We start from the raw sequence: 15,241 nt of genomic DNA, 5'->3' as shown, positions 1-15,241 counted from the left end.
AGCCATAGCCTCCCCGGTCATTACACTCTGACCTAATTGTTTTGTTGGCGACAAGAGCAACAAAGGTGCAGGTTGAGTTGGCTGATGTTCCAATAAACCAATGGTAAAGAGAGGAGCTAGAGATTAGCAGTTTGGACATTTGAAAGTGCATTTAGATTAGATTCCCTACAGTATGGAAACAGGCCCTTTGGCCCAACAAGTCAAAGCAACTTGAGTGACTTCCTGTGATGTATTGATGAAAGTTGGGATTGCAAAGGTTACAGGGCTGAGGAAAGGGAGGAGTATGACAAAATCAATTTGTGAAAGGTTATGGAAGCTGAGAGGCTCGTGGAAGATGAAGATGCCAAGGAAATATGTATGAATAAGTGCAGAGGGGTTTAAGGACAGCAGTAAACTCAAAGATACACAAGGCCATAAGATGGAGATCGAAATGGAGAAATTGCTCAGTTCAAAAGCTCAGGCACCAAAGATACCTTGGTGCAAATTTTGGGGTTGCTTTTGTGATAATTTAAGCCAATTTTGTTTTTTAAAAGATAGGATGCATTAAAAGAAGTCAGTAAGTTCATAACTTATTAGGCTTCCACCTGATTGAATGAAGGATGCAACAAGGTGAACCCTTTCAAGGAAAATAGGGTTTCTGAGAATGGAGGAGGAGATGCTAAGCTGGTTTTGGTGATGAATTCCACATCAACATCCTGGTATTCTTGGGGAGGGCAAATAATGAAAATGTAGCCAGACAATAAGTTTTCAGTAAGGGGACATGGAGTTGTCACCAATAAATCAAATTTCATTTAAAGCCAGGATGCCAACTCACCCCTGCTCTTGGTGATTTACTGGGAAGCAGAGTTGATGAAAAGATGGAATGGGTCAGCTAGGGTTGCAAAGGCCTTAGTGATCCTTCATTGCTAAGTGGGGCACAGTTGGTGTACGGTTTGTGGGGTTATTCGAAGGGGCTTCAAGCATGAAGTAACAGCTAGAAATTAGCGAGTTGGAGTGAGTAATTGGGAGACAATGTACTTGAGAGTAAAGAAATGATTGATTTAACAGGAAGACAAGGAGAAAACAGTTGAGATAAAAAAAAATAGAAATAATGTAGTTGATGTGAAGTATTATGTATTTCATTTGTACTCTTAATACATCATAAGAGACAAAGCCAGCATTTATACATCCCCGGAGCCATTTACACATCGTAGTGATGTACTCGAGGGTTAACTTAAGGTCTTTGGTTGAGCATCTTATCAAAAAGATGACACCTTTTAATGTAATCAGGTTACATCTGTATTGCCTTTATAACCGATCCTATTTTGATTGCCCTTGTATGTAGGACATTGAATTGAAAGCAAGAATATAAGGGAGCATTTGTATAAGACGTTGATTTGGCTAGAGTACTCTTTGCCAGTTTAAATACCCCAATTGCAAAAGGATTTCAGTCTTCTATGTAAATTCACTGGGACGATGCTCAGTGAGAGATTACAGTTACAGCAATTGTGCGTTTCTTCAGAATTTATTTTGGAAAGGATGAGTATTGTTTTCTTTATTCTTTCACAGGATATGGGCATCGCTGGCTGGACTAGCATTTATTGCCCATCCCTAATTGCCCTAGAAAAGGTGGTGGTGGTGAGCTGCCATCTTGAATTGGTGCAGTCCGTGTGGTGTACGTATATCCACAATGCTGTTACAAGTGTGCCAGGATTTTGATTCAACAGCTGTGGAGCAACAGCGATATATTTCCAAGACTGGCTGGTGGGTGCATTGAAGAGTGTTCCCATGTATCTGCGGTCCTTGTCCATCTAGGTGGTAGCAGTTCCAGGTGCTGTCTAAAGAGCTTTGGTGAGTAGCAGGAGTGTATCTTGTGGATAGTACACACTGCTGCTACTGTGTTTCAATGGTGAAGCCAATGAATATTGAAGCTGGTAGATGGGATGATGCCAAGCAAGTGGGCTTTTTTGTCCAGGATGGTGTCAAACTTCTTAAATATTGTTGAAGCTGGACTCACCCAGGCAAGTGGAGAGTATTCCATCGTACTCCTGGTATGTATTTGTAGATGGTTGACAGTCTTTGGGGAGTCAGGAAGTGAGTTATTCACTACAGAATTCACTGTCTCTGATATACCCTTGTAGCTACAGTAGTTATGTGTTGATTCAGTTCAGTGTTGGTCAATGATAGCCCCCAAGATGTTAATTGTGAAGGATTTAAACATGGAATGCAATTGAATATCAAAGGGAGATATTTACATTCTCTGTTTTATTGGAGATGCTAATTACCTGTTTGAAAAGGTAAATGGTGAAAGTTTGTTTTTGCTGATGAATCTGTATCATTACAAAGGGAATATTTATGGTAAAATTTGCAACTAATCCTGAGCTTTGGGATGTTTTACCATGGCATCTATTGAGGCAGAGATGATAACACAATTATGAGGTGGAGGAGCCGGTGTTGGACCGGGGTGGACAAAGTTTAAAACTCAGGAGAAAGTGGGGAATGCAGATGCTGGAGATCAGAGTCGAGAGTGTGATGCTGGAAGAGCACAGCAGGTCAGGCAGCATCCGAGGAGCAGGAGAATCGACGTTTTGGGCATAAGCCCTTCATCAGGAATCTACCTGATGAAGGAGCAGCGCTGTGAATACTACTGCTTCCAAATAAACTTGTTGGACTCTAACTTGGTGTTGCATGATGTTTAACACAATTATGGTGAAGGTCAATTTAGCATTTGAATTCAAAGATATTTATGAAAGTTTAATGATAGCATTAATTTGCTCAATTACCTAAGTGTGAATCTCTCCGAGCTCTTTCCATCTCATCTGATGCCTTCTGCATGCTGCATAGATATGTCGCTTATGTAAAGTGTCACTTTAAAGGCAAGTGAATCACTGCCAATTGAGCAAGGCTTATATTGTGGCAGAATCACTATACATTGTTTACCCAGTAGAAGGAGAAATCTGAGAAGTGACAGGAAATATCTTTGAAATTATGATGGGGTTTGAGAGGATACATGTAGAGTAAGTGTTTCGACATGTAGGTGATTCACAAACTAGTGAGTCATCAATGTGATATAAATCCAATAGGGAATTCAGGAGAAAGCTCATTATCAAAAGAGTGGTTCGAGTGCGGAACTCTACAATGGATAACCTGAATGTCAGAGATGGATTTGAGGGGACTTTAATAACCAAGTGAGAGAAGAAAGAATAGAGGAACATGCTAATAGGGAGATAAAGAGGAGAGGGAGGAAGCTGACAGATCAAGTGAGTTGAATGGCTTGTTTGTTTCCGATTGAATATAACTCAGTATTGTTTGCTACACTAATGGGGAGAGATACCATAAAGCAAACTCTCTCAGATCACCCGTACCCTGGAATCTTTGAGTCCTGTGTCTGACTTGGGGTCGGATTCTTTTTAAACTAATCTTAACTGGCAGCTCTGCGACCAGGAATTGCCTGAGCTGGTTAAGAAGGTCTTGTCTCCACTGATCAGTTTTTACATGCGCAGTTATTCATTCAGTGAATGTAAATCTCCAAAGCCAAGAGGTAACCACCTAATTTGCTGAGTTTAAGGTGACTAGCTTGCCACTTAGTCTGTAGAGCGGGCCACTCCTCTCCACAAGTTTAAATAGGGAAGATTTGGAGGGATATGGGACTAGTTTAGTTTTGGGATTATGGTCGGCATAGACTAGTTGGAGAGAAGAGTCTGTTTCCGTGTTGCATGACTCGTAAGCTCAAAAGGGGTTTGTACTGAAGCTGCCAGTGGTGGCCAGGGACCCTGGCTTTTCCTGATCCTGTCTAGTATGCAGCAGTTGATTCCATCATTTGAAAGATGGAATTCATCATAAAACATTTCCAGTATTACCCATTGATCCAAAGGCTATCTGCTGGTAAGTAGCAAGTAGGTGGGATGGTTACTGGAAGGTGTACTTGCAGTGAAACCCAAGTGGAAGGTCCACTGAGAGATTCTATCATGGTGGTTCAACTTTGGGTGAAAGTTTTTTTTGTGTGTTATGGACACTGATAAAGGGGAGTTGTGTCATGTGTTTAGGTGTCCAAAACTTCCTGCAGTTGAGGGACGCCAGTGACATTAATCCATGTCTATTTTCAGTAGCTAGAATCATCAACTCATTGTGGGCGGCACGGTGGCACAGTGGTTAGCACTGCTGCCTCACAGTGCCAGAGACCCGGGTTCAGTTCCCGCCTCAGGCGATTGACTGTGTGGAGTTTGCACGTTCTCCCCGTGTCTGCGTGGGTTTCCTCCGGGTGCTCCGGTTTCCTCCCACAGTCCAAAGATATGCAGGTCAGGTGAATTGGCCATGCTAAATTGCCCATAGTGTTAGGTAAGGGGTAAATATAGAGGCATGGGTGGGTTGTGCTTCGGCAGGTCGGTGTGGACTTGTTGGGCTGAAGGGCCTGTTTCCACACTGTAAATAATCTAATCTAGACTGTAGATTAGCCCCACACCTGGATGGTATGACCATGTTCTTGGTTTCTGAAGAATTGAGAATAGGAAGTTTTTCTTTGTCATTTTCCTGTCTGCAGTTTATAGAGTTTCCCTGAAGACTAAAACATTCCCAGGTCTCATTTCAGAAGTGTCGGGCCTCCTCTCCAAACACAATCTGAAAATCACAACCATCATTTAAAAAGAAACTAGATAAGCTGTTGTAAAGAACATCTCTAATAGAACAATGGGTAAGGCCTCAGAAGTGCCATTACAACAGCTAGCTTTTTTCAGTTGGAGCTCTAGTGATGGACTAAATTCCTTCCGAGAGTGTACAGGTCATTCTGCTATAATGTGACAGTTGTGCTCCTCTGCAGCCTCACGCTGTAGAAAGTCAAGCTGTGGAAAACTGCTATAGATATCACGGTGTCTCAGTGGTTAACACTGCTGCCTCACAGCGCCAGGGACCCGGGTTCAATTCCCATCTCGGGCAACTGTCTGTGTGGAATTTGCACACTTCTCCCCGTGTCTGCGTGGGTTTGCTCCGGTTTCCTCCGACAATCCTAAGATGTGCAGGTCAGGTGTATTGGCCATGCTAAATTGCCCACAGTGATAGGTGCATGAGTAGGGGAATGGATCTGGGTGGGTTACTCTTCAGAGGGTCGGTGTGGACTTGTTGGGCCGAAGGGCCTGTTTCTGCATGATAGGGAATCTAATCTAATCTAAATCGCTCTGTAGAAGATCGCAATATGGAAAACCTACTATACCCATTCAGCAAAAAGTTTGTGTTATGCAAACAATGTCCACAATTCGTCAATTGCGTTATAGTCAATACACACTGATGAAATGTGCGTTAATGAAGAACTATGTGTACCTGCCCTGGTTCATATTGAAAACTGCCACATGATATTCACTACATAGTCACTGATTCACAGGAAGTGTTATAATGAAATACTTTCTCTTGCTATTGGAAAAATAGATTTTACTGGGGGCAAATCAGTCTTAAAACCTTTTGTCATAGTTTGTATTCTTGTGATCTCTACTTCTGACCTGCTTCTGGTATTTAAAACAAAAGAGCTGCATTTATTGACATGCTCTCACCAGGGGGAGCACTTCCCACATGCAGTTGCACATGTGTAAGTCATTATAGTCACATCATGGTGACTTACCATATGCAGCGTCCCCATTTTCACAGCATCTGCTCAGGCCCGGTCACAACTTCACATCTTCCTTAGTGGATGGATCTTGCTACCCCAATCTAACTCCTCGCTGCCTTTCCCTTTCACCACCCCTTTAACCAGCCCCACTCACCACTGGCCCCCTCACTGTCATACTGCCAGAACAAGGTCGGGTTGGAAGTGGGACAGAAGCGATGGTTCGAAATCAGGACAGCGAGCTTTCGGGAGCAAGAACGTCAAGGGGAAAGGAGAGAAATTGGGAGCAAGAGGGAGAAGAGTCAGCTGAGTTTTTGGTGATGCTACAATTGCAGAGGGCTCACTTCCTGTAGCTGTGGTTACAGTGCCCGAGAAGTCAAAACCAGCTTCGTGCACTGAAGATGGCAAAGATCTAACAAAGTCAGAAGAAGGGAAGGTTCTTTAATGTAACATTTTAGCACATGGTAGCAGAAATAGCTGCTCTGCATCCTTTATGTAAACAATTCTTACATTGATTTTGTATGTTAATACATTATCATGTTAGACATGAAAAAATATTTCAGAAGAAAGATCCAGATTTTAGTTGGGCGGGCAATGATTTCCTGTACAGATATTGAGGGGCTATTAACAAATCTATGACTCTACATGATAAATCTATGTACAATAAAGTGCCATATTTCAAGTTATTAAAGCTGAGGAAAATGCTCGAGAGAAGTAGGTCAACCCAGAGAAGGAAATTGCCATATTTGGATAAAATAAGATTTTCCTGCGCTTGATAAGGAAGAAGAGTCCTGCAGAGGCTGGAGGGAGTGGGTGAACAACAGGCAGAATGACTCCCTGAGCTGCAGGCAGTAATTGGCTCACTAATGTGAGCAACCAAACATGTGACAGCATCAAGTGCATGTGCACCATTGTCGCTGGCATTTTTTTTCCTGTTCCTTAACTCTCTAGATAAATATGATTAGCTTTTGAAGCCTCTAGCCTATCATCCCTCCAGAGAATGCAGTGTTATCCATTACAAGTGTCATCTCCCATCTTCCCGTTTTCTTTTCCTGCCCTTCCAGAATGTAGAAAAGCCAGGAATGTTAATTTCCCTTACTGTGAATGTTTATATCAAGTCCATGTTCTAGCAGTTATACCATAATTCCACGTGGCAATCTTTGCATACTGCTTGTGAATCTTCCTGGTACCACTCCTCGCGTGCAGATTCATTAACACATGTACCTTCCAACATAATGTTAGTTTTCTTTGCTGCTTCCTTGTTTCAATTTCTGCTCTTATTGCATAAGGGGAGTAGTTCTATGGGAACACTACCACTAGCAAGATTCCCTTCAGGTCACACATCATCTGGCTTGGAACTATATCAGCATTTCTTCACTGTTGCTGGGTCAAAATCCTGGAACTCCCTGTCTAAAGGTACAATGGCTGTACCCCAAGCCTGTGGAATACAGCAGTTCAAGGAGGCAGCTCACCGCCACCATCTCAAGAGATGGACAGTAAATGTTGGTCCAGCCAGTGATGCCCATTTTCACTCAGCACTAGTTAACCTCTCCTTGAGGACTTCACTGTTCACCTCATCGCTGTTCAGGTGCAACCTTGTCTGGCTTGTGTAGGTCTCTCCAGCTCCAGAACTGGTGCCCCAGAAATCCCCTTCCCCACCAATTCTCAGGCACACATTCATCTGCATTATCTCCCACATTGACTAACACATAGCACTGGGGGTCATCCTGTGTTTACCATCTTTGTCAGCCTGTTCTATCCATTTCTAATCTTGAGAAATTTTGTGGCTGTAAAATCTCACCCTTTTTCGATGTTACTGAATCCATATTGGCAACAATGATATAGCCAGGAAAAGGATCAAGGATATAAAAAGTGATTTCAGGGAGTTAGGGTGGAAGCTGCAGAGCAGGATGAACAGAGTAGTGTCCCCAGCTTTACTACCAATGCCACGAGATAACGAGGCGAGGAACAGGGAGCGGGCACAGCTTAACTCATGGATGCGCAACTGGTATAGGAGGGAGGTCTTCAGATATGTAGATAATTGGGATGTCTTCGGGGAAAGGTGGGACCTGTACAAAAAGGACGGGTTGCATCTGAACTTGAAGGGGACCAATGTCCTGGGTGGAAGGTTTGCTCAAGTTGTTCAGGAGGGTTTAAACTAGTATGGCGGGGGGTGGGAACCTGAGCTGTATACCAGTGGTGAGAGTTGATGGAGATGAGGCAATAGCAAGAGGTAACGCAGCCGGTGGGAAAGACTTTCCTGGGAAAGAACCAAGGGATCAGTTAAAGTGTGTTTGCTTTAATGCAAGGAGTATCAGTGATGAGCTTAGAGTATGGATCAGTACCTGGTGCTATGATGTTTTGGCTATAACAGAGACGTGAGTTTCTCAGGGGTAGGAATGGTTGCTGGATGTTCCAGGGTTTAGAACATTTAAAAAGTATAGGGAGGGAGGAAAAAGAGGAGGGGGTGTAGCACTGCTAATCAGAGAGGGTATCACAGCTACAGAAGTTATTATTGTCGAGGAGGGTTTGCCTACTGAGTCAGTATGGGTGGAAATTGGGAGCAGTCACGTCATTAGGGGTTTACTACAGGCCCCCCAATAGCAGCAGGGAGATCGAAGAAAGCATAGGTCGGCAGATTTTGGATAAGTGTGAATATAGTAAAGTAGTTGTAATGGGTGACTTTAACTTTCCCAATACTGATTGGAACCTCCTTCGAGCGGATGGTTTGGAAGGAGCTGTTTTTGTAAGGTGTGTTCATGAGGGTTTCCTAACACAGTACGTTAACAGGCCGATGAGGGGAGAAGCCATTTTGGATTTGATGCTCGGCAATGAGTCGGGGCAGGTGTCAGATCTTGCAGTGGGAGAGCATTTTGGTGATAGTGACCACAACTGCCTCACATTCTACATAGCTATGGAGAGAAACAGGCACAATGGGAGGATATTTAATTGGGGAAAAGGAAACTATGATGCTATCAGACATGATTTGGGAAACATGGACTGGGAGCAATTGTTCCATGGAAAGGGCACTATAAACATGTGGAGACTGTTTGAGGAACAGTTGTTGCGAGTGATGCATAAATGTGTTCCTCTGAGACAGGCAAGAAGAGGTAAGATAAAGGAACCTTGGATGACGAGAGCGGAGGAGCTTCTCGTCAAAAGAAAGAAGGCAGCTTACATAAGGTGGAGGAAGAAAGGGTCTTGTTCAGCTCTAGAGGATCACAGGAAGGCGAGGAAGGAGCTCAAAAATAGTCTGAGGAGAGCCAAGAGAGGGCACGAAAAGGCTTGGCAGGAAGGATTAGGAAGAATCCAAAGGCATTTTACACGTATGTGCAGAATAAGAGAATGATCAAAGAAAGAGCAGTGCCGATCAGGGATAGCATAGGGAACTTGTGTATAGAGACTGAGGAGGTAGTGGAAGCCCTAAATGAGTTTTTTGCTTCTGTCTTTACTAAAGAAAAGGACCTTGTAGTGACTGAAATCATTGAGGAGCAGGTAAGCATGCTGGAAAGGATAGAGATTGAGGAAGCTGATGTGCTAAACATTTTGACAAACATTAAGATTGACAAATCCCCAGGGCCAGACCAGATTTTGTCCTCAGCTGCTTTGGGAAGTGAGAAATGTGATTGCTTCGCCGCTTGCGAAGATCTTTGCATCCTCGCTCTCCACTGGAGTCATACCTGAAGACTGGAGGGAGGCAAATGTAATTCCTCTCTTCAAGAAAGGAAGTAGGGAAATCCCCGGCAATTACAGACCAGTCAGTCTCCCGTCTGTCGTCTGCAAGGTGTTAGAAAGGATTCTGAGGAATAGGATTTATGACCATCTGGAAGAGCATGGCTTGATTAAATGCAGTCAGCACAGCTTTGTGAGGGGCAGGTCATGCCTCACGAATCTTATTGAGTTCTTTGAGGATGTTACTAGACAAGTTGATGAGGGTTGAGCGGTGGATGTAGTGTATATGGACTTCAGCAAGGCATTTGATAAGGTTCCCCATGGTAGGCTCGTTCAGAAGGTCAGGACGAATGGGATACAGGGCAATTTAGCTGTCTGGATACAGAATTGGCTGGTCGACAGAAGTCAGCGAGTGGTAATGGAAGGAAAGTATTCTGCCTGGAAGTCAGTGGTGAGTGGTGTTCCACAGGGCTCTGTTCTTGGGTCTCTACTCTTTGTAATTTTTTTCAATGACTTGGATGAGGAGATTGAAGGATGGGGTTAACAAGTTTGCAGACGACACAAAGTTTGGAGGTGTCGTTGACAGTATAGAGGGCTGTTGTAGGCTGCAGCGGGGCATTGACAGGATGCAGAGATGGGCTGAGAGGTGGCAGATGGAGTTCAACCTGGATAAGTACAAAGTGATGCATTTTGGAAGACTGAACTTGAAAGTTGAGTACAGGATTAAAGACAGGATTCTTGGCAGTGTGGAGGAACAGCAGGATCTTGGTGTGCAAGTACATAGATCCCTTAAAATTGCCACCCTAGTGGACAGGGTTGTTAAGAAAGCATATGGTGTTTTGGCTTTCATTAACAGGGGGATTGAGTTTAAGAGCCGTGAGATCTTGTTGCACCTCTATAAAACTTTGGTTAGACCGCACTTGGAATACTGTGTCCAGTTCCAGTCGCCCTATTATAGGGAAGATGTGGATGCTTTGGAGAGAGTTCAGAGGAGGTTTACCAGGATGCTGCCTGGAATGGGGGCTTATCTTACGTAGAGACGTTGACTGAGCACGGACTTTTTTCATTGGAAAAAAGAAGGAAGAGAGGGGACCTAATTGAGGTGTACAAGATAATGAGAGGCATAGATAGAGTTGATAGCCAGATACCTTTTCCCAGGGCAGAAATTGTTAACATGAGGGGTCATAGTTTTAAGCTGTTTGGCGGAAAGTATAGAGGGGATGTCAGCGGAGGGTTCTTTACGCAGAGAGTTGTGAGAACATGGAATGTGTTGCCAGCAGCAGTTGGGGAAGCGAGGTCATTGGGGACATTTAAGAGACTGCTGGACATGCAGATGGTGACAGAAATTTAAGGGTTCGTACGTTAGGTTGACCTTACATGAGGATCAATGGTTGGCACAATATCGTGGGCTGAAGGGTCTGTTCTGTGCTGTACTGTTCTATGTTCTAAGGTGTATCAGAGCCTCTGGCTGCTGCCCATATGCACTGCATACCCTCAAGCACCACAAAATTCAGAGGAACAGAGGGATCTCTTGGAATCCTACAGTGTGGAAACAGGCCCTTCGGCCCAACAAGTCCACACCGTCCCTCCAACCCACCCACACCCGTTCCCCTACCCTATATTTTCCCCTGACATCTAACCTACGCATGCCTGGACACTATGGGCAATTTAGCATGGCCAATTCACCTAACCTGCACATCTTTGGATTGTGGGAGGAAACCAGAGCACCCAGAAGAAACCCATACAGACACGGGGAGAGTGTGCAAACTCCACACAGACAGTCACCTGAGGCTGGAATCAAACCCAGGTCCCTGGCGCTGTGAAGCAGCAGTGCTAACCACGGAGCCACTGTGCACTTGTCCATAGATTCCCTAAAGGTGGCAGGTTAGTAAGGTAGTTAAAGCTAAATGTCCAGCAGTTATGGCACAGGTTATAAGAGCAGGGAGCTTATGAAAGAACTGTACAAAACTTTGGTTTGGCTATACTTGGAGAACTATATGCAGTTCTAGTCTCTGCAGTATAGGAAGATTGTGATTTGAACTGGAGGGAGTTGAAGGGACATTTACCAGGATGTTGCCAGGGATGGAGCAGTTTAGCCATGAAGTGAGGCTGGATAAGCCTGGGTTGTTTTCTTTAGAACAGAGAAGGCTGAGGGAGACCTGATTAAAGTGTACGAGATTGAGGGACAGGGCTGTACGGGAAACGGCTATTCCCCATGGTTGAAGGGTCAATAACCAAGGGGCACATATTTTCGGGTGAAAGGCAGGAGGTTTAGAGGGGATTTGAGGAAAAGCTTATTCAGCCAGAGGGTGGTGGGAATCTGGACTGCACTGCCTGGGAGAGTTGGAGAGGCAGGAAACCTAAAACCTTTAAAAGATGTACACGAAAGAGCACTTTAACTGTTGAAACATTCAAGGCTATTGGACCCAGAGCTGGAAAGTGGGGCTAGTGTAAATTTAGAGTAGAATTTTTGTTGGTGCAGACTTGGTGGGCCAAAGGGCCTCTTCTGCATCTATGACACTCCTCAAGCTCTCAACCCCTGCGCGTGAGCAGTGGGTGGCACCTCCTGATGAAAGGTCATCAACCTGAAATATTGACTTTGTTTCTGTCCCTAGGCACTGCCTGTTGTGCTGAGTGCTTCTGGCATTGTTCCCATTTATTTCAGATCTCCAGCTTGAGAGGCTTTTTAAGTTTGTAAGGTCCGATCAAGGACAGTAGTGGGAGACTGTGTATTGAGTCGGAAGAAATAAGAGAGGTCTTGAATGAGTACTTTTCTTCAGTATTTACAAATGAGAGGGACCCGTATTGTTGAAGAGGAGAATATAAAATGGACTGGTAAGCCAGAGGAGATACTTGTTAAGAAAGATGATGTGTTGGGCATTTTGAAAAACTTGGGGATAGACAAGTTCCCTGGGCCTGACGGGATATATCCTAGGATTATGTGGGAAGCAAGACAGGAAATTGCAGAGCCATGGCAATGATCTTTTCGTCTTCAGTGTCAACGGGGGTGGTACCAGGGGACTGGAGAGTGGCGAATGTTGTGCCCCTGTTCAAAAAAGGGAATAGGGATAACCCCGGGAATTACAGGCCAGTTAGTCTTACTTCGGTGGTAGGCAAAGTAATGGAAAGGATACTGAGGGATAGGATTTATGAGTATCTGGAAAGACACTGCTTGATTAGGGACAGCCAGCACGGATTTGTGAGGGGTAGGTCTTGCCTTACAAGTCTTATTGAATTCTTTTGAGGAGCAAGCATGTGGATGAGGGTAGAGCAGTGGATGTAGTGTACATGGATTTTAGTAAGGTATTTGATAAGGTTCCCCATGGTAGGCTTATGCGGAAAGTCAGGAGGAATGGGATAGTGGAAATTTGGCCAGTTGGATAGAGAACTGGCTAACCGGTCGAAGTCAGAGAGTGATGGTAGATGGTAAATATTCAGCCTGGAGTCCAGTTTCAAGTGGAGTTCCGCAGGGATCAGTTCTGGGTCCTCTGCTGTTTGTAATTTTTATTAATGACTTGGAAGAGGGAGATGAAAGGTGGGTCAGTAAATTTGCAGACAATACGAAGATTGGTGGAGTTGTGGATCGTGAAGAGAGCTGTTGTCGACTGCAAAGGGACTTCGGTATGATGCAGAGCTGGGCTGAGGAGTGGCAGATGGAGTTCAACCCTGTCAAGTGTGAGGTTGTCCATTTTGGAAGGACAAATAAGAATGCAGAATACAGGGTTAACGGTAGGGTTCTTAGTAAGGTGGAGGAGCAGAGGGATCTTGGGGTGTATGTTCATAGCTCTTTGAAAGTTGCCATTCAGGTGGATAGAGCTTGTAAGAAAGCCTATGGTGTATTAGCGTTCATTAGCAGAGGGATTGAATTCAAGAGTTGTGAGGTGATGTTGCAGCTGTACAGGACCTTGATAAGGCCACATTTGGAGTACTGTGTGGAGTTCTGGTCGCCTCACTTTAGGAAAGATTTGGAAGCTTTGGAGAGGGTGCAGAGGAGATTTTCCTGGATGTTGCCTGGAATGGAGAATAGGGCGTATGAGGATAGGTTGAGAGTGCTAGGCCTTTTCTCATTGGAACAGCGAAGGATGAGGGGTGACTTGATAGAGGTTTATAAGATGATCAGGGGAATAGGTAGAGTAGACAGTCAGAGACTTTTTCCCCAGGTACAACAGAGTGTTACAAGGGGGCATAAATTTAAGGTGAAGGGTGGAAGATATGGGGGGATGTCAGGGGTAGGTTCTTTACCCAGAGAGTGGTGGGGGCATTGAATGCGCTGCCTGTGGGAGTGGCAGAGTCAGAATCATTGGTGACCTTTAAGCGGCAATTGGATAGGTACATGGATAGGTGCTTAAGCTAGGACAAATGTTCGGCACAACATTGTGGGCCGAAGGGCCTGTTCTGTGCTGTATTGTTCTATGTTCTATGTTCTATGACTGTTAGTGATCAGAGAGGTTTGGTGTGCTTGCACAACAATCACAGGGTTAGTGTGCAGGTACACCAAGTGCTTAGGAAGACAGATGGTATGTTGACCTTTCTTTGCAGGAGGATTGGAGAACAACAGTGAGGAAGTCTTCTTGTAACTGCACAAGGCTTTGGTGAGACCACACCTGGAGCAACGTATTCTTATCAAAAGAGGGAAAGTTTTAGTTAGACTGATTTCTCAAACGAGAGACATGTCCAATGAGGAGAGATTGCATCGAAAGTGACTGTCCTCTCGTGCTTTGGAGAGTGATCGATGGTCTTATTGAAACATAAAAGATGCTGAGATGGTCACTTCCTCTGGCTGGTGATCCGAGCACAAGAGACATAATCTCAGGATAAAGAATCGGCCATTTTGGGTTAAGGTCAAGAGACGTTTCTTTACTGAGGCTTGTGAATCTTTAGAATGCTCTTTCCCCAGAGTGCTGTGAATGCTCAATCAGTGAGAGTATTCAAGACTGCTTTGGACTCTAACTCCATGGGAGTTGAGATTGAGCTAAGGCTACAATCAGATTGGCCATGATTTTATTGAATAGCGGAGGAAACTAAAGAAGCTTTCATCCACTTGTACTTCTATTTCTTCTTATACTTCAGGCTCAAAGTCTACAGTATGGCAAAGTTCAACAGAAAGAAATGAATTGGTTACTCATACTTTAAGGTCCAATAAAAGCCACAATAAAGTAACCGAACCTTTCAGGTTAAGTACAGAAATGAAGTTTTATTGCACAGTGTCAGGTGACTGGATTTCTTCTTTTCATTAGGTGATGTGCCCGAGTCAGTCACGTGCTCCCTGCGTGCTGAAAATAAAGAGAAATACCTGTTACTGTTGTGACCTTTATAAATGTGGCAGGTGGGTTTCATTTTAAAATCTCTTGGTTTATACATTTTAAATTAATTTCTGCTTTGACATGAGTTAACCGTTCTCTGTTTAGCACTGACATTTTCAGTTTAATGCATTAAATGGAACAACTCCCAAACGTATGTACTAAGTCCCATTCAACCCCCTCACCAACAATCCTTATCTCTGGAACATCCGCCAGCCTTCAGACCTCTGAACTTTCCCTGAGCGTTTACCTAAGTTCCTTCACTCCACACACAACAACAACATCACCACACGTCAGAGGCTAGAAATCTGAAATGAAGATAGAAAATGTGGGAAATGCTCAGCAGGTCAGGCAGCTTCTGCGGAATGGTCATAGAACTCAAACATTGAGCATAATTTAATGCCTTAACCTGAGGCAAGGTTGGTGCCGGGGTGAGATTTAATCAGGTGGAGGGTGCCAGTAGGAGGCCTCACCAATTTCCCAGCTCCACCTAGGACCATGGTGGTCAGCTTTCATGTCCAGGACCAGGCCATGATAATGTGAGGGTTTTGCCAATGTAGATTGGCAATGTAGATTCAACCTTCATTAATCAAAAGCGTGCACTTCATTCAAGCTGACATTTAATGGCAATGCTGAGGAAAGCCACAGTGACCAATTTGAAATGTTGAAACAAGTGTTTCAGGGATCCCAGTGTAAC

At 44.3% G+C, this 15,241-nt stretch overlaps 1 protein-coding gene across 3 annotated transcripts in view; it reads left to right on the top strand.

Annotated features, from left to right (window-relative positions):
• tmem255a (transmembrane protein 255A) overlaps positions 1–15,241 on the top strand; it is an 80,612-nt gene that overhangs the window by 39,294 nt on the left and 26,077 nt on the right. For all 3 annotated transcript variants that reach the window (XM_060832050.1, XM_060832049.1, XM_060832048.1), the window contains one exon: positions 14,482–14,570. In XM_060832050.1, the coding sequence (XP_060688033.1) occupies positions 14,482–14,570 (89 nt within the window). The remainder of the gene's footprint in view (positions 1–14,481; positions 14,571–15,241) is intronic.

This window comes from Hemiscyllium ocellatum, chromosome 11 (assembly GCF_020745735.1).
Source record: "Hemiscyllium ocellatum isolate sHemOce1 chromosome 11, sHemOce1.pat.X.cur, whole genome shotgun sequence".
Taxonomy (NCBI): Eukaryota; Metazoa; Chordata; class Chondrichthyes; order Orectolobiformes; family Hemiscylliidae; genus Hemiscyllium; species Hemiscyllium ocellatum.
The sequence above is the reverse complement of the archived record's forward strand: the minus strand, read 5'-3'. Positions and strand labels throughout refer to the sequence as shown.